Below are 19,184 nucleotides of genomic sequence, written 5' to 3'. Positions count from 1 at the left end.
AATTACATAAATAAACAAAAGACTAATTTAACAGTATTCATGTGTGGAGAAATGTGTTGTATATGAATTAATTCCATGAATTACCCAATTAATGTTTCATTTGGTACTGTATATTTAAAAAATGGAAAAGAAATACTACTACAGCTTTCATTACTTTCCAGCACAGGGTGTTTACTTATGAAGTATATTAATAATAACACAAGAGACAAACATACATGTACATTATTTGAATTGGTGTGCCATCACTCTTTATTTAGCATTCATTTTCATACATCATACAGTTATGAATTGAGAGAAAAATTAGCTGTATTGAAAATGAAATGTAGGCATGCAATCACAGAACCAGAAAAATCCTGTTTGCAAAACTAAAAAAAATGCAATGATTATGTTCTGTGTTTGAGGATTTCAGCTGTGTTTGGTTTGTCCAGAGGAGACGCAGGTTGAAACCAATCCATGACAGTAATAGACTTAATCCTGCTGAAGGAGCCAGGTCACCATGTAGCTGGTGTCCCTGTCACTCAAAAGACACACAGAAGTAAATATTGAGAAATGTGCTGATGCTTCTGGCATGGATGTCAAGGAGTGAAGGGATACTCTGTTGTGTGTGCTGGTACAGGACTGGGCAAAATGAGAATGGTGTAAACAGAAAGCCAGATGTGGTTTGAAGGCTACAGCCAGGTTTACAGCGAATTGCCACCATCAAGGTATTGAATTGTGCAAGAATGATCTCATTGTTAACAGTAGGATAATTATTTGCTGGTTTTATTGTGAATGACACCTGTTTGAGCAAATCAAGTTTTAAACAATGCCAATTTAGCCATTGAAATGGAATGAACAGAAGTGCAAATCAAGTATAAAAAGAAACTTCAGAAGTTAAAGAGAATGTACATTAGAGATATGTATTTAAAATACAATCCATTCCTCTTATCCTTTTCTCGAAAACACTTAGATTAATACTTCACAACATACAACATTCTTCTAACCTTTTTTCAACAACGCTTTGTTGTACCTTCTCTTACAGTACATACGCATTTGCTCCTAAACCTCATCCAAACAGGCAATTTGTACAATAAGTACAGGCACAAAATATGTTAATCTGTTCCTCATGAAAAACATTACAGGTGGTCAGCAAAAGCGACAACACTTACGCATACAAACACTAACCTCCAATATGACTACTACAATCAATATGCCATTTCATTTGCATGTTGACGGCTAATATTTGTTCTTTGAATTGTTCATCAATATTTAAACTTCGGCAAAAAAAACTTTGGAATCTTTTTTTCTCCTGAATCATGGAAACAGTGTTTGAACAGGTGCATCAATGCCCCATTGAAACTCCACACACAACTCTTCATCTCTTCATCTCATTCTCTGTCAATCTGTCTGTAAAGATTACATTCGTTTTAGCAAATGCGGTACATAAAGCAACATATAACATACATAACATAAGCTGTGTTAAATTGAATATTGCACTGCGATAATTATGCATATGATGTATTTCCCACTGATTAAAATGGATAATAAACTGTGGTGAATACTGTGACCATGTATGATAATGTGAATAGCATGTGCGCCATCTACCACTGTTTTTTTTTGTCATGGAAGAATAACTCATTTTACCCAGTATAATCTAAATCAATAGTCCTTAAATTTGATCCTTTACTAATACAATGAGAATGCCAAATTACTGTACAGTCCAATGAGCTATATATATTTATACATTATTCATTCCATATGTCCCTTCTATGCCTTAACATTTTTAAGTCTCTTCCCATTTGGACTTGCGTCAGACCAGCAAACATAATGATGATTCATTAATAACATTAAAAACAGATTTACTTAAACACTATTTAACCGGAACAGTGGCTGTCAGTGTATGTATGTTGTAAAGGTGTAGAACGTGTAATATCTTTGCTTACTGTATTTTGAGTCTTTATGGTATGTAAGAAGCGTACAAGCCACAGCAACTGCGTTATGTAAAAAGCTTGTTCTTGTCAGTCCATGCTATGAATGTGAGTCATACAAAATACTAATACTACCTTGATACAATGTTTACCATTGTCCAGGATCGGTATTCAAAGTTACAGAAGGGTATCTTCTATTAGTCTGATGAAATGCCATCACAAACTCCTTTACTGGTTGATCAAATGCCCCAAAAGTCTATGAAACTGATTTCATGCTTGATTGCCTTTCAGAAACACCCTCACAGATCAGTGGAGACGGTGGTTCTCTTCACCCTCAGGCTACCGCCCCAGCCGCGGGGACAGGTGTTGTAGGAGTGCAGGCCAGGCGATCGAAGGCCTGAGTCTTCAGACTCAACAGAGGCATCAGAGTCAGTGAGGGAGCGAGTGTTGTAGAGCCTCACAGGGGAGCAGATCCTCTGCGTTGGGGTTGGAGGAGGGCTGGTGAAGGTAGGGGACTGAGCCCCAAATGCCCGTGACTGGAAAGGGCTGATGGGTGGTTTGTGACAGTCGTAGCCATGGTGGGAATTCCCCAGAGGGGAGATGGGGAGGCTGTGACCGCTCAGTGCTCCAGGGGAGGGGCTGTTTTTACGTTTGGCTGCATTGATGATGTTCTTGGCCAGGAGGCGATGGTTGGCTTTAGAGTCTGGGTTATTAACAATGGGGGACATGCATCGACTGTCTTTGGGTGGGGGAACAGGAGAGGTGGCAGAAGATATGTACAGAGGTTTAGTGGCGGGGAAGGATAAACTGGTCTGAGAAAGTGCAGGAGACTGGGAACGTGTGCCCCAAGGAGGAGAGACAGGAGATGTGGCTGTAGATGTTTGGGTTGGTCTGGAAGTAGGAACAAAGGGAATTTTGGAAGACTGGGTATTTGGGCTCACAATAGGGGACTGGCATCTTGATCCCCAAGGAGGAGAGGGGGATGTGGCTGTAGATGTTTGGGGGGGTCTGGACGTGGACATTGAGGTGACAGTGGAAAATTGGGTATGCTGGCTGACCATTGGGGACTGGCATCTTGAACCCCAAGGAGGAGAAAGAGGGGAAGTAGTCGTAAACGTTTGCGATGGTTTGGAACCAGGAATGGAGGAGATGCTGGAGGAATGGGTATTCTGGCTCACCATTGGGGACTGACTCCTTGAACCCCAAGGAAGAGAGCGTGAAGAGGTGGCTGTAGATGTTTGAGAGGATCTGGATGCTGCAGTGGAGGTAACCGGGGAAAATTGGATATTCTGACTGACCATAGGGGATTGGCATCTTGCACCCCTGGGAGAAGATACAGGGGAAGTAACTGAGCGGCTAGAGATGGTGGTGGAGGGCCGATTAGTTTGGAGGCTGGGAGTCCAGGTCCCAGTGGCGGGGCCCTCTGGGCTGTTGAAACGTCTGGTGAGTCTGGGCGTCCTGGTTGGCGTGGGAGTCTCACTGGGGGTTTCAACTGGGGAGGATTCCTTTGGTGTCTATTGGACGATGACAAATAATATTTTTTTTAGATTCTTGGAAACGTACATTTAAAAACACAAAACACAAGAAAAGAGACATTTGTGTACAATGCTTGTACAACTTTGGTATAAATAAATGTCCTCATTAAGGAAATTCAAAGATTTTGATTTTGTTTTGCATTAACTCACAAAAGACCAATTTTACAGTAAAACAAACCATATATCTATTCAATAAGACACATTTTAATTATACTAAATAAAGGAGTGGTAAAATAGTATTCATGTGTTCAATGTGAGCCCCAGTGGCATTCAGGTCATCTCTGTGTGTTCCCTTCTTCTTCTTCTTTTTCTTCTTCTTCTTCTTCTTCTTCTTCTTCTTCTTCTTCTTCTTCTTCTTCTTCTTCTTCTTCATTAAGCCTGGCTGCCAGCACCCATGGGCCCAGTCTTTAGTGTCGCTCTCATGTTACTGTCATCTGGCCTTCCTGAGGTGGTTAACCTTTACAGGGATATGAAGTTACCCAACTGCAGCACGAGCAGCATTTCATCTTGTGCACATACCCTACCAATTAACACCAGTCATGATCATAATATGTGTTAGACTGAACTGCTGTGCTCAGTATCATGAGAAGTGATGGTCTTTTGAGGTTTAATGTTACTGGTCACATTTCAACAGTTCAGGAACTGTTGAACTGTCAGGAACAAACAAGGCCCAGGTCAAAGGTCATTCCATTTGTCTGAGCCCCTCAAGACCAACAAGACCAAGGGTCAGGTCTTCTTATTAAAGTCTAAGATATCTTGCAATGCCAAGCTTAAATAATGATTTTCATTTAAAGGTCATATACTGTGTTCCAAAACAGATCTGTCTCTTGTGGCAAATTATCTGTGTACTTAATGGAGGCATAACGTTTATTGTGTTCCAAGTGTTTGCAGTGATTGCAAGAAAGGCAGGAAAGTGAAATCACGAACACTAAAGTGAAATTAATGGTTGAAAGAAGCCAGTGAAGTCAAGAAATGAGAAAAAGGAGAAAGAGGTCACAGCAGTGTGTTAGCATAAAGTTTTAATCAGAGAAGGAAAGACTCACGCTAACACAAAGAAATCAATCATAACAGACAGGATAACAGCAGAAGAGAGCAGTGAATCAAAGTTTATGAAATGAAATAAACATGAACCCTGTAGTCTAAAACAACTGTGATTGATGACGTCCTGTAAATAAATACTCTTTTAAGTCACAAAAACAATATATATGTAGGTCCATGATGCAAATTAGTATGCAGCCTGCAGATTTGAAACATTAAAGAATCCAAGTACACACCATATATTTAGGTAGAAAATGCTGAAAAGCAGAGTAAATTATCCTGAATACATAAAGACATAAAAGGAGTTCTCTCGCTGCAACTTTCACGTCAGTGAGCGGCATTAAATTGCAAATCATAGATCATAAAGCAGATGCCAGACCATCTGTTAAAGTGCTTTGTTGAGCAGCAGCATCACCCTGGTGCCCACAGAATTGAGAGACAAAGTGGAAAAAGTGTGAGATTATTTCTCATCATATTTCAAAACGTATTGAAAATTAGAGTATTTTAGAACTGACGTGCTTAGTGACTTTGCACGTTATCTGATTACATTAAGGCACATTTTTAAGGGTAAATACTGCTCTTTATGTGTTTGTTACTGTGGAAAAATACAATTAGAGATTCATTTAACAATTAGGATGTATTTACTTAGATAAGGTCTGGCCCTAACTGCAATTATTATTGTGTTGTTACACATTACATCAATTGCTTTCTGATACGTGAGGGTTAAAACGGATTCCACACGTTAAAAGATTCCACTCTGTTATATACCTACAATACAAGAGATAGTACTAGAAGAAGGAACGAGTTGAACAGAAAAGTTCAACAAACTGCTAATTTACTACAAACTTGCTAACTTACTACTTTGCTAAACTAAAATCTGTTTCAGTTTTCTAACCATCCCTCTGATGTAAACAGATTTTCTAAAAACGGTACAGAGAGGGTTTCCACACCTGTGGGGCAATCCCTGCCTTCTTGGCAGAAAACGTGGGCCTTGGTGCCTGGACCCCTGACCGAGGAGAGGACACTCGCTCTGGAGAAAAGGCCGACATAGGAGAGCTGATCCTTGGCTGCCCATAGGCTGGATTTGGTGGATATTCTGCTTCTCTTGTGGGAGGCAGCTGTGGAGACATACACTGGGTACTGTAGTGAGAAGGAGCGTTATTAGGTAAGGAAGTCTGTCTAGAGAAAGACTGGGTAGATATCAGGCTCTTGGACTGTGGTGCTCTTCTGGGTAGGGTACTAATGGGGTCCTTGACTGGGTTAAGGATGAAGAGGGAAGAGGAAAGCTGGTAGGGCTGGTGCCTTGACAGGTCCATCTCTATCTTGGAGCAGCCATTTTCTAAAGGAGGCGGCTCTGGAATTGGCTCTGGTGCTGGAGCTTTTCCCCTTGGTTTTTGATTGACTGCTTGTTGGGTCTTTAGGGTGTGTGAAAGCTGAGCACTCATGTCAGAGTTTTTAGCAATGGCCTTGACTCTGCCGGGCATGTTTGACGGAAACACCCAAGATGGTGGCAGAGACATGGTGGGAGAAGGAGGCCTAATTTGTGCTGCATTTTGCTTCTCAACAACGTATTTTTCCATCCTGGACTGACGCTTGGCAAACAGCTCAGCCCCCTTTCCTGATACATTGGTGAGGGTCTGCTCTGGTCTGTGCTCTGCCCTCGGACGAGTCCTGGAGGTCTTGAGGCAGGAAGCCCACTCTGGAGCTTTTGCCTCCTCTGCCCTGTCCTCTTCCTTGGCGAGGAAGTTGGAGGCCTCTGCACCCAGCGCCAGCAACTCTTCCTCGGATGCTGGCTCAGGCACAGATCTACATCCTTGCTTCTTCCTTTCATCCACCCCCTGCACCAGAGAGAGCAGCTCAGGGTTCGGAGCCACCACTGTCTTCTCTTTGAATGTGAACATTGCTTTCCTACTTCCCCTTCTAGCAGCACCCTCCTCAAGTATTCCTGTTTTGATTGGTGCTATCGGCATCCTCTCTCCAGCAGGCTGAGGAATGAAGGTGGAGGGCTTTGGGGCTGTGGGAGGGCCATAATGGGGCATGGGTGGGTACTGAGATACAGAAGACACAGGGAATTGAGATGGTGGCGGGGAGGAAGGAGACATGACAGGAGACATAGTAGGTGGACTGGAGTAGTAGGCCTGCGTGGGTTGGCTTGTAAAGGCCGGTAGAGGAGGTGTGGGATATGACGGAGGCGGAGGCGGAGGTGAGAACGCCAAAGGTTGAGGAGCAGTGAAAGCAGGGAGAGGAGGAGTGTTGTAAGAAGGAGAAGGGGGAATGTCCATGACCGGGCTGACTGCCTCTGGAGACTGCACTGTCAGCGGCGAGAAAAAGGGCCTGGCAGTTCGATTGATGATGGTGCTTGTCTGCTTGGATGTGGTAACAGACACCCTCTCAGGTCCAGAGGTACTGTGGCAGCCATTATGAAGCTTTCCAGTGGGAAGTGGCCCTGTGTGGCTCCCATTTATCGCTGCTTCACCTTCAGCATGCCCCATCAGAACTGGACTAGTATAATGACTTCCAGGGGGAATTTCATCCTTGACTTTGTCCTCCTCATGGATTTTATCTCTTGCATTATCATCTTCCTCCTTCTCTTCCTTGACAGGGAGGAAATGTCTCTCTTGGATAACACTGTCCTCCATGTCGTCTTCCTTGTAGAAATCCTTACCTTGTTCCTCCATGATACCACCCACTGAATGTACTCTCCCAGGTGGTGACAAGACTGAATTGGCAGCACTATTCTTAAAGTTCAGATCTCTATCCTTTTCCTCAGTGCTCCTCTCTGCCCATGTTAGTTTGTTAAATGAGGGGTTTGTTTTCACATTCTCAGCTCTGCTCTCCCCTGACCCCTCTCCACAGCTTTCGAGCGTGAAGGCGCTGACCCTTTGCTTGCGCCGGTTAAAGAGCTGCACGCCTCTGGAGGCGGAGTTGGAAGGGACGGTGAGCTGTGCAGCGATGATCTGACTCCTGACACGAGCCTCCTTTAGCTCCTTGTCTGATAAACTGGCGCTCCTGGTCAGATCTGGAGTGAAAGAGACAAGGAGATAAAGTGGACAGCCTGATCAATGAGAGAAACAAGAGATTGATTGACTTTTTCCCCTTCACAACAGAGATGTTTGATTTATGATAAAATGGACCATAACTTTGGGAGACTTAGCAATGTGCTGCAACTGCTGTTTAAACAAAGACAACCCTCAACATCTTATTAAAGCTCACCAAACTGCTTTTATGTACAAATAGAGAAAACCAGCAAGGACAAATTTTTAACAAGTCTGGGATTAAATATTCTCTTTAAAAACTTTGTTTATGCACCATATGGTTTTGATTTTTCTTTGCAGCGCTTTTGATTCCAAATAATCCAGCGAGAAAAATTGGCTTTGTGGACACTTGACTCAGCAGACAAAGATCTAACAGATGTATATAGGCGGAAAAACGTTTTAATAAGCTTGTTGAATAAAGTTAATAAAAAAAATATAGGTCAATGTCTCCTACAGTACCAAAATAAATTGTTGTCAATCATGGCTTACACTGATGTTGCAGATTTGCTGATTACCTTGAAATGATGTCTATGTTCAAATTGACTGTTTGTTTATCTGAGCTTAAGAGCTCCATTCCAGGCAGCGGAGCTATTTCCTCTGCCATCTGCAGTAGTCCCTCCCTGAGCATTCCTCCACCGCTGAGAAAACTCCCTGCCTGAGCTTCCAACATGCCTTTGGTTTCTCTCTGTACTTAATTTGTGCAATACTGCAGCTCGAACCCTTAATAGACCACTTTTACAATCTACGGCTTCCAAAAATGACATCTTTGGACGGCTGTCTATAAACATACTATACAATCAAGTGTTCCCACCTTAAATATAGGGACTACACCATGCGTCAAAGTTCACAAGAGGAAAATCAAAGCTGCATCTTTGCCTTTTTATAAACAGAATAAAAACCGTAAGTTATGAGTCTCTGATTGAGATTTTAAAGCAGAATAACTGGTTGTGGTGACACATCTGGTAGGTTATTCATCTAATGTATGCAACTCTGACTGGTGGAATATATTCAATCAGTCTCTCCAGGAGGTTTGTCAGACAGCTGGCACAGCCATGACTTTTTCTTCATTAATAAGGTGACGGATCCAGACAGCTACATTATTTGATCTAACCATGTGCCAATCACAATGATTATAAGTAAGTCAATCACTTGTAAAACTTTCCTATAGAGCTCATTCTGCATGCAGTTTTTCCTGGCACAGAGTATAAAGCTAACATGATCTTGTCCCTGGTAAAAAGGAATAATATGCATCTGTCATTGATTTTACAGACTTTCAGTCTGCCCTCACAAAAATATAATTAACTCTTTGTAGGTGACCCACGAGTTCCTTTTACATGAATCCACCCTGACTCTCCACCCCTGGCTCTTCATGCTACTGTTCTCTCTCTGCTCTAATGCTCTTTGCTCTTCATTTTTATTTTTTTATTTCTATCTTTATTTTTAATTTAATTTAATACATACTGTGTACATATACTTATACTTATACTGTTTATACCTATACTTATATTGTTTAATATTCCATCTAGAGAATGTGTGACGTGCACCAACAACACCAAAACAAATTCCTTGTATGTGTTAAAAAACGTATTTGGCAATAAAACCCTTTCTGATTCTGATTCTGAATCTATATTTCAATAGCATATATCATTTCATTGTTCTAATATATAAAGAGGGACAATAGGGCCAATTTGGATTATGAACAGTTGCAGTGCATTTTAAATGATACCCTTTGATGATGGCGGTGGTTATGGCTGCAGGGAAATACATCAATGTCAGCATCAACTGTGGTTAATCAATCAACCTGACACAGACAGAGGAAAGACAGAATGTGACACTATTAGAGGGAGATATATCAACCACCTTACATATTTGTGACAACAATATAATAAGTATGAAAGCATTATTACACAACCCTTTAAACAAGCAGTCCTCTCACCACTATTGACATGAGCATTAATCACCTTCCTTTATAGACCGCTGCAGAGAACCTACCACACGGTATACTTATTGAATACTCAGTGCCTTTCATCAACATGGGTGGCAGTTCCACCACAGGCCCAAATGACATTTTTATTGGCTATTTCATTATTATAATTCAGACTACCTGTTTATACCAGAGCCGGAGCAGTGAGGCTTGAAATGAAATGCTCCCTCACTGTAAACACCTTTAGTACCTCTAGTGGGAGCCAGCCAGACTGGTTATCAAGTAACACGCAGGTGCAAATCCTATCAGTGATTCATAGAATTGACCGAAATAGTGAAAACAAGTGATAGCTTACTCTTTATGGAATGTGGCCTTTTGTTTAAGTTGAGTACATTTGTTCAGAAAAAGTTGGTCATTATCTGATTAAATGACACCTTGGCATTCCCAGTAGCCTAATATGTAAACCAATGGAGATGTTAATCAACAACCAATTAACGGAAATACATTTGGGTTGAAGAAATGAATTCATGTTCTTTAAGTTACAGCGCATGTTACAGATCTCATAAGAACATTATGACACAGAACAGTTCAAAAGTTCAATGACTTCGGTTATCTTTTTTATTTATTCATTTATGAGAAACAAATCACCTGAAGTTTATAGACTAGATGGTAGCCGATGTCTTCAGTTACAAAAAAAAAAAAAAACTAACTACTAACAAGTCATAGGCTATATCTTCACAAAACCGGCAAACACGGGTTCTCCAGTTTCCTCAAAGTTAGCTGAACGTTGAATTGATCTTGCTCAGTGCCTGATCCCTTACCTTTTTCGTGTTCAAAATCAGAGCTCCGCTGTTTTGTTGTACTTCCACAAGAGTTTTCAATTTAACTGCGTCTGATCGCTTCACACCCCCTTTCTGCTGCGAGACACGGGATCGGATTTCTTTTTCTCCGCAGTCCCGGCACACAGGCAGGCACACAGGCAGGGAGGGAGGTGGTCTGTAGCTGGAGGCTGTGCTGTCTGTCATTCAGCCTCCAGCTCGGTTTCACTTTTTCAAATGTGCACCTCCACCTCCACAGAGTTCCCAGTAATTATAAAAAACGGAGACATATGCCTCTAAGGAAAGAGCTCAGGGCTTCTGTTGTCAAAGTATTAATGTTTTCCTAGTTGCACACGCAGACTTCCCTTTGTTTTGACAGTTCTGGAAAGGTGTCCAATCAATGGCAAGTATTGAGCGGCTTATCTCTGTCTAATGTCCTGTGATGGCAAAGAAGTGTCTGACCAAAGATACTTCAGTATGTATGGATTAGACCACTAAGACTCCAGAGATCCAGCTCCTGACCTCTGCTGCCTTCCGTGTCTGTCTGTCTGGATATCACCATGTAAGTGTATGTTTATTGTGCACTCTCCCCAACCAAGTGTCTGCCCTCTCTGAACCGTCTGGGCCCTAAGCTCCAACCTGCAAGCGCACAATAGGAATTTCCTGTCCTCCAGCAGAGACAAAACTCAGCCCTCGGCAATGATGCAAGAGCCTCCACATCTCATTGTTCACCCCCTCTTTCTTTCCCTACCTCATCCCTCTGCCCTCCGTCCCATCCCCTCATCCCTGCGTGGGTGAGAGCGGACGGCAAACTGCCCCCACAGAGGGAGGATTTAAATCAGGGGGCCAACCCTGCATTTGTGTATCAAAGGTCAGATTACCCTGTCGGATGTTATCTTTCTCCGGACGATGGCTGTGGGGTGAGCAGGATGACAGCACCGGCCCCCGTGGGTGATGTGTGAAGCGGTATGGAAAGACAAGGATTAACAGGGGTCCTGGGGTTTTTACCCGACTGAATGTGACTTAAAACTCTCAGTGGGGAAATAAAAGACCAAGCTCTGCTGCTCGTAGCGTTACTTTTGTGGGTTACGAAATGTCTCTGCAGAGGTGCAGTCGACTATTGACTGTGCTTGTGTTGTTTTTGGGTGATCTGTGTTCCATTTGAGGAAACTAATTAGTGAGTAATGAGTGATGGGAACAGTGTTGGAGGTAGAGAGGCTATAGATCTATATCAGGTTATCTGATGGCCATGACCTTTTTGTTGTGCTTCCTCACAACACAATGTTTTTTAACTCTCTTTGAATATTATATCTGACAGACTTGTCACAGCCCAGAGGTAATTATCTTTCCAGCTGAGTATTTGTTTCAGTGTTTTTCCATTTTGCCATCTAACAACAACATGCTGTTAGTGTTATTATTAGTGTGAACTCCTCTGTTTTTCATACTAATTTGGGGGCTGACAGCTGTGAAAGTAAAAGAAACGTCTGAAGAAGTTTCCAAACAGCTTTTTCCCTAAGTTAGCCCATTATTGTCAGTGGCTGTGTTGTATATTAAGACTGGCCTTTAGCACTGATGCATGATTGCATTTCCATTGGGCAGCCTGTATTTTTACGGCATGGAAACAGATGTTTCATAGAGAGCTTCGCTGTGTCAAGTTGCACTGAGGAGGCAGGTCTGCCTGTTTTCTCTATTTGCTGTCTACTCACCCTTAGTTATAGGTTTTCTGATATGATGATATACTGCAGTTCAAGCCACACTGTAGCATTAAGGCAGCACTGCAAACAAACCACCGGAAATGTATTTACAACCACAGTATTTCTGTGTAATGAAGTAACATAGTAACAATACACTTTCTTGCTGCTGCCTGGGCTCCCCGAATAAGGACGGCAAACGCCAGATAAACAAACACTTACTTGTTTTCCGGCTCATCTGTTCGTTGTTTAATCCTGTTGTCTCCCGTGATGCATTGCACTCTGTCCCAGGAGTATGCATGTTTTGTGTTGCCTGCAGAGGTTTTCTCAATCCTCCTGGACTCCAGCTCACTCCTCTCCTGATAGACGTATGTCCCTTCTCCATCTCCATCGCCACGGTAAAATGCTTCTGCTTGCAGAAAAAACAAAAGCCCTCGGCAGGGAGATATGTGAGTGTTTCGTTCCAGTCAAGCTCAATCTTCTCTCCTGATAAGATGAAACTGTCGTTCCAGATGGAAGATGAAAGTTTTAGTCCTTGCTGGCAGGAAGTGAATATGTTTGGAAAAACAAGAAAACACACACAAAATGGACAAGGGAACAAACAGGGGATAAAGGAAAGGAGTAGCTTAGCTTTCCAAGTTGCTGCTTCCGGTTTTGGCTCCCCTTTCAGCAATAATCCTTCCAAATGTTGTCTTGCAGTCAGCTGAAATTTGATGGAAAAAGTGTACTCTTACTTTGGTGTTAATCAAGTATTATTCTCGATCTAACAGGACCTCCCAGGAGGATCAGCTCCGATGTGCCTTGGATGAGTTCCCATGGACAACTGCCATGAAAATTGCACAAGTTTGTTGTGGTCTGTTGAAAATCTGGCAAAAAGGGCTGAGAAACAGTCTTCTCTATTCGCATCTCTCCAATACTCCTTTTTTTCTTTCCCAGACGTTGCTCTTCCTCCTCGGCTATTTTGGTCACCAAAACATGCTTTTCGTCTGTGTCCCAATCTCCAGCCTGCAGATTATTTTTCTTTCGGAGAAAAGGATCAGCCCTTTATCTTGGAGATCATAACTCTTCAGTGACGTGAAGGGGAACTGTGTATATGGCAGCTTCCTGCTGTTAGGTGCATGTGAGGAATAACATTGCACTCTGGGAAGGTCATTCCAGAGACTGTTTGGTATTCAGAGCTCCAATATATTCAAATAAAGTTGCTTTCCTCTGGTGTTCTGTGTTATTTCTTATACATTAAAGCCAGACACAGCCTCTAAAGGAAGGATAATCAATGTTGTTCTTTTGTTTATTCACAAAACCACAATTGAGAAGGAAAGTTCTCATTTCTTCTGGTGGTAGTTTTGATTAATACTGAAATGCATCGGCACACTACAACTAAGAATTCATCATGAATAAAGAAATTCTGCGGTTGGCAGCGCCACCATTCAGATTGTCAGTTTGTTTGTTTTGCTCCTTGTCTGGGTTCTGATTGTTCCCCCAGTCTGTAAAAAACAGTTTTAGTTTGGTGGACCAAACTTCAGCTGTAGATGATTGACTAATTCCTCTCCGTGTCCATTTTCTGTCCAGAACCACCTGCAATAAAGAGACATATGCAGGTTTAAATTCAGTTATGGACACTTTTCTTCAATTAGGCCGATGCTATTTAAATGTGACATTTGCAAAGACAAAAGCCGAATGTAACATATACCCACAACTCTGGCAATCAGCAGCTTTGGCAAACAGCTGGTACAAAAATCCTACTTGAGTTTTCCATCATCACCCTTTGTGTAATGACATGAGTTTCAACCCACTGCTTTGTACAGGATTTAAAGTATTATCTGTGATGATTTCAAGAAAGCAATCCAAATGACCTGACCTTTGTGCTGACAGAGAGTCGGCAGTTTTTTACAAATTGGAGAGGGTGACTCCAAAAAGAAAGAACAGTGGCTTATCTGATACTTTTAGTGAACATTGGTTTACTTCCAAAAAGCATAAATCTCAACCTGTCCATTTTTGAGACAATTGAAGTCCAATTCTCTGTCTTCAAAGATGAAGATCAGCCTTCTCACTTTGAACTGTAGTCAGACTAAAAGGGTGGAAAAGGAAGTGAGGAGACGCCTTTATAAATGTCTGAACGTGATAAACTCTGTTCTCTGTGATGTCTCCGAAGACGGAAGAAGGCCACAATTTATTAATGCTTTAAGGTCAGAAATGTGTATTAAACCTGCCCCCAAAAAAGAGCTTTTCTCTGCCTCGGGGTCTGTGATGAGATACAGAATACTGAGAAAGTGAATGTGGATTAAAGATTTCCACGCAGCAATGAGTAAAGAAACAAACAAAGATGTAAATGTCCTACACTGACATCTGTGGCATCCATCCCTCTCATGTGATAAAGCATTTTCATTAGATCCACAGTGTCATGTTCCCCCTTCAAAGCTAATAATCCCCACTGGCAAAGTTTGTAATGATAAGCCAGTGTTTGCACGTCTCTCTCCTTGATCAGACTTGCCTCTCCTTGAAGCTGATGGCATTTGTTTTTGCTCCTGAGTCACCACTGTAACACTCAGGAGTGGGAGCGCTGTGCAGAGAGCTACACACATAATCATTATTTTCCTTAGAGGCATAGCAGCCACGCTCACATTCACCTTTTTCTGAAAGGTGTGAACTTGTTTGCATCCCATGAAGATTGTTTTGTGTAGAGACGCTCTCCCTCTGACATGACAGCTGAGTCATGACAGTCTGTAGGAGGAGTGCTGATGGGCCTCCTGAAAACAATCAACCCAAACAAAACACTGCCCCACCTCCCTCCTGAAAAGAAACAACACTTACTGGCGTGATCGTGTCAAGTGAGAAGGGATGAAGGCCGGTATTGTTTAGACACACTGACAACAACTCTTTGATTCCCCCAGATGTGTTTGGATCTATCTGGATCTAATGCAGAGACTGACATTGTCCTTTTAGATTAGCACCTCATCACGCTACATTTTCTTTATTCACAGTTGTCTTTGTTGTTCCAAGATTTCATGTTTACTGTAATCGATGAGAACAGAGAGGTGAACATATGTTGAGGGCGTGTCCTAACACTTGATTGATTAAAATATGGTTTGATTACTTGTCTTTGATCCAGTCTGCAAATATTTGTTAACCGCCTGACAAAGAACAGCTGTAGGATACTCAACACTGACATGAGCAGAGATGCAGACTTGGCTCAAAAAAAACTCTGACATATGGACTTTTGAAATCCTGCCGAAATCCTTTTTTTTTTCATTGGTCCCAGCTTGTTAATAATATCCAGCTTTCTTGTTGTATTTGTGATATCTACCCCACTCCAACTGATTTTATCTACTTGCCATACCTGAGATCTGATGTCATCCTTCTTTCCCCCCACCCTCCAATTACATTCAAGTTCATAATATTTTTTTGTTTTTGTTTTACAGTGCACACCTGTCCCACCCCCATACAGCTTTCCTGTGCCACCCATTGACCTCCATGATTAGAGCCAGGGATATCATTTACAGTCTGGCCCGTAGGCCACTTTGGTGTGTAATCACAGAGTTCCTGTACATCGTCAATGCATGATGGATCCATACGTGGACAGCAAATCTATCCCACAGCTCTCTGCAGCTTGTCTCGCATAGTGATGACGCACAAAAAAAATGGCTTTGGCAGCCGTACAAACTGTAATCATTCATTTGTCCCTCATGGCCGTTGTCTTGTTCATTTATTACACATCTGCATCAATAGCCAACTTGTAGACAGCATGTCAGCCACCTTATAACTCATGCACTACATGCATTTTCACCTCAGGTATGGAATCTGTACATCATCAGTTGCTCTGGGCGCATATGTGTTGGTGTATGTGAGATGTGTGGATGTCAGGTGAGTGTGCATTCCACCTACTGTAAGACTAAAAGTGTATCAGTTACCAAGCTTATAATGAGGCATCTGGTCACAACATTGACTGGCAAGCCTTTACGATTGAATCCCTTCAGGGCAGAGCTCCTGTGCATCTGTTATCTCTTTCCTTTTTGCCCAGATCCTTTACAGTATGGCAAGCAAAAACCATTCAGCCGTAAATGCTGAAGGCTTTAGCAAGGCCCTTTGCTCTCGCTCTTGCTCAGACAAAGAACCATTCAAGGGCCCTCACAGCACTACAAAATAATTTTGGGTAGTGCTCCAAAACTGGCATTCCTGGTTCATAATTCCTCAGGAGGCTGTGATAGTCAACATGCCTCTGCTTGTGCTGGCTGATGACTGACATCTAACACACACCGCAAGGCACAGACTCCTATAAAAGTCACAAATGTCTCTGTTTCCCTTTCCACTTTTATGAATGGTGCAATCATAAATCATGCAGAGGAGAACCTTGTAATAAAGTGACTACTTCATGTAGAGCTCATCCTAGTCTCAGAGTCACAGGTGGAGAACATCAAGAGGCAAAGATAAAAACTGTAAGTAGGTGTGTATGATCTGGTGCCAAGAGGGGGGAACCTTCTCAAACATCTGATCTAAACTGTTAGACATCAAAGGGGGAAAGTACAAGCACTTTTAAAAAAATTTAAAATGTGTGCAAACAGTATAAATGCTGTGGGAATTATTTCCTGGGTGGTACTGACTTTAAGCATTGTTATTCTCTTCACAGTAAGACATTTGGCAAAACAAGTTTTCTACAGTTTCAAAGCACCTTCTGTCACAGCAGACTAAACGGGTATCATTAGTGAATATATCTATGGTAACATATGGCTGAAAAAAACCTACAGTTGCCCCCCTGTAAAGCAGTTAATGGGCCTCACCTGTTGTGTTAACAGGAAACAATTACTTATATATGTAAGTCAATACAGCTCCAGCCAGGTCTTTCATTGGATACACCATCTAATGTTACACAGTGCAGTTCAAGTCTATAACCTGGCTACACAGCAGGCTCCATACGGTCAGGACAATAGGCTCGGATATCAGTGACCACAGTGCTAATGTAGCCAGTCAACCTCCTTCTGCAAGTCTGCAGCCTGCACCGAGGGGGGAAAAACAGCGGCCACAGATGTTTGTCATCCACTCAAACAAAGACTTTCAAAGTTTCCCTCCTCTTCTGCTTCAGTTCACTGCATTTCCCCTGCACTCTCTCTCCCTCTCCAAACAAAGATAGTGTCCTTACCCCATAAAGCTAAATACAATGGGCTGCAGGTGACAAGGTCTGCAGCAATCACAGTTTCACAGCGACAGATAAAATTCCAGCATTCAGTGCTCCTTCCTGTTTGGTGTGTGTTGGTTTAGTCATGTTGCTCACCTGTACTCCAGTGGGTCTGGCTGTGTGAGGCAGCGAGTGTGTGTACTGCCCCTTTTCAGTTCCTACAACTCTGCACACACAACTCCCCCTTTTACCTCTCCTCTCTCCCTCTCTCTCTCTCTCTCTCTCTCTCTCTCTCTCTCTCTCTCCCTTCTCTCTCTCAATTGAAGCAGACGAAGGATGAGGGTGGGAGGGGGTCAGTTGGAACACAGAAGGCTCTTTGTCTGGGATCTTTTCATATGGTTTCCTTCAAGCTTGCATACTGAACACATTATGCTATAATATATTTTCATATTCAGCACAGGGATGTTGAGGGACCAGTGCCCCTCAACATCCCCCCCCCTCCCCTTTTCCTTTCTTAACTCATTTTCCCGCCGTGCACACCGAGAAGAGAAATCCAAATAAAGAGTGAAAACTATGCGAGAAAAATGTGGACAAAGTTCCTGCTAAACCCACAGAAATTGTGGATGCAGTCCTTGGCTGCTTTTGAATAATACAACTCAAACACAGACTTAAGACAAGAAACATCAACTACAACTACAGGGCTTTTTACCATGTGTGCAGATTGCTCAGAACACACAACTCATGGACAGTTACATTCATTTTTGATGTATGGTACACAACTTTTAGCCACTCTGCAGGGATGTTAATCCTAAAATTATGATCCTCGCTAATGAACTTCTGATCTCCAAACGTTGATTTATTCAAAAGAGCCATGAAATGTCAGTAACATCTGGTTTACTGTATGAGACAGTGTCTGAGGCTTAGAAATGTTTCGATTTTTAGACTTTTATATCTGCAGTTTTCTGCAGAGAAACATTTGGATGTATTTCGCTCATCTTTAACATCATTGAATCCTGAAGGCCCTCAGATGAGGACTGGCTGTGGGACTGCATGGCTGAGTCGTATAGTGGAAAAAAAAAAATGTATCTTGAACAGCTGCTGAGATTTAGGAGTATCATCTTAATCTCCTTTCAGACATAGGATAAGCTAACTTTACTTAATGGTGCAGTTACTCTGCTTGCGGTTCACCACTCTTTCAAACAGTAGGTCACACAGAGTTTACCAACCTCTACTTCTCAAATCAGTTTGGATCATTTTCAAAGCATTCTCCAGTATTTTTTATGACTCTGAAGCTGTTTTTGGTAAGGATTTTGATGTAATTTGTTTATCTGACCTTTTCTTTTTCACCAGCTTTCCTCACCAGATGGATGGTGCTGCTAAACTGCTCAGACAATCCATCACCTCAAGGCTACTTTAAGTAACGTCTTAGCACTGCCTCTTCTCCTTAAACACTCCTTCCCTCTGCTCTCGCTCTTCCTCTCTGTATTCTTCTGTCATTTTCTTCTCTTTCCTCACATCTGTCAGCCCAGATCGATTTTCCTTCTCCTTATCTCTATATTTCCTTTCTTTATAGTCTCACTTTAGGCTACTTATTCCTATTTCCCCCCTTCCATCTCTCTCTCTTCATCACCATTCCTGTGTACGCTCTCCTTTGCTCCAACATCTCCTGACATGTTTATATGTGCAAGACCCCATGCAGCTGAGAGAGCAGACTTTAGCAGCGGTGTCTATCTTTCCTTTCCCCCTCTGCCTTTTCAGTGGCCTGTGCTCTTTTGGCGTGTCTCTCTGAAGGGCAGCTGTGTGTGTGGGAGAGCAGGGAGCGGAGGGGAAATGTAGGCGCACATTCCTTCAGAAGAGGGGCTTTTGCTGCAAAGAGAGTGTTGTGGAATTTCCTAAGAGATCTGGTTTGCATTCCCTCTCAAGTCGGATCCATCTACAGAAGTTATTAGAAAGCGTTGGCTACAGCCGAGGCCTGCATTGATTAGAATCATACACAGGCCCCTCTCTGCTTTTTTGCTCACCATACCAACCCTTAGCTCATCCCTCTGGATGTAATGGGATACAGCCATGGGGCTGTTCAAAGGCACAGCTTCAGTATAAACACAGAGAGAGAAAGAGAGAATATT

The 19,184-nt window shown here is 42.4% G+C and overlaps 1 protein-coding gene across 1 annotated transcript; it reads right to left on the bottom strand.

Moving 5' to 3' along the window:
• Positions 1–731: 731 nt before the first annotated feature.
• Positions 732–17,243, bottom strand: synpo (synaptopodin). The gene is made up of 4 exons (XM_078260950.1): positions 17,083–17,243; positions 12,171–13,523; positions 5,431–7,499; positions 732–3,421 (listed from the first exon to the last, which is right to left on the bottom strand). Exons 2-4 carry the CDS (start codon positions 12,337–12,339, stop codon positions 2,207–2,209), a joined length of 3,453 nt encoding a protein of 1,150 aa, XP_078117076.1. The 5' UTR covers positions 12,340–13,523; positions 17,083–17,243; the 3' UTR covers positions 732–2,206.
• Positions 17,244–19,184: the final 1,941 nt, after the last annotated feature.

Source organism: Sander vitreus, chromosome 10 (assembly GCF_031162955.1).
Source record: "Sander vitreus isolate 19-12246 chromosome 10, sanVit1, whole genome shotgun sequence".
NCBI lineage: Eukaryota > Metazoa > Chordata > Actinopteri > Perciformes > Percidae > Sander > Sander vitreus.
The sequence above is the reverse complement of the archived record's forward strand: the minus strand, read 5'-3'. Positions and strand labels throughout refer to the sequence as shown.

Coding starts and splice junctions, on each gene's coding strand:
- synpo (XM_078260950.1), bottom strand. CDS start 12,339: ATGGAGATGGAGAAGGGACATACGTCTATCAGGAGAGGAGTGAGCTGG. Junction 7,500..12,170: donor ACAGATGAGCCGGAAAACAA/GTAAGTGTTTGT, acceptor CTTTCACTCCAG/ATCTGACCAGGAGCGCCAGT. Junction 3,422..5,430: donor AGGCAGGGATTGCCCCACAG/GTGTGGAAACCC, acceptor ATCGTCCAATAG/ACACCAAAGGAATCCTCCCC.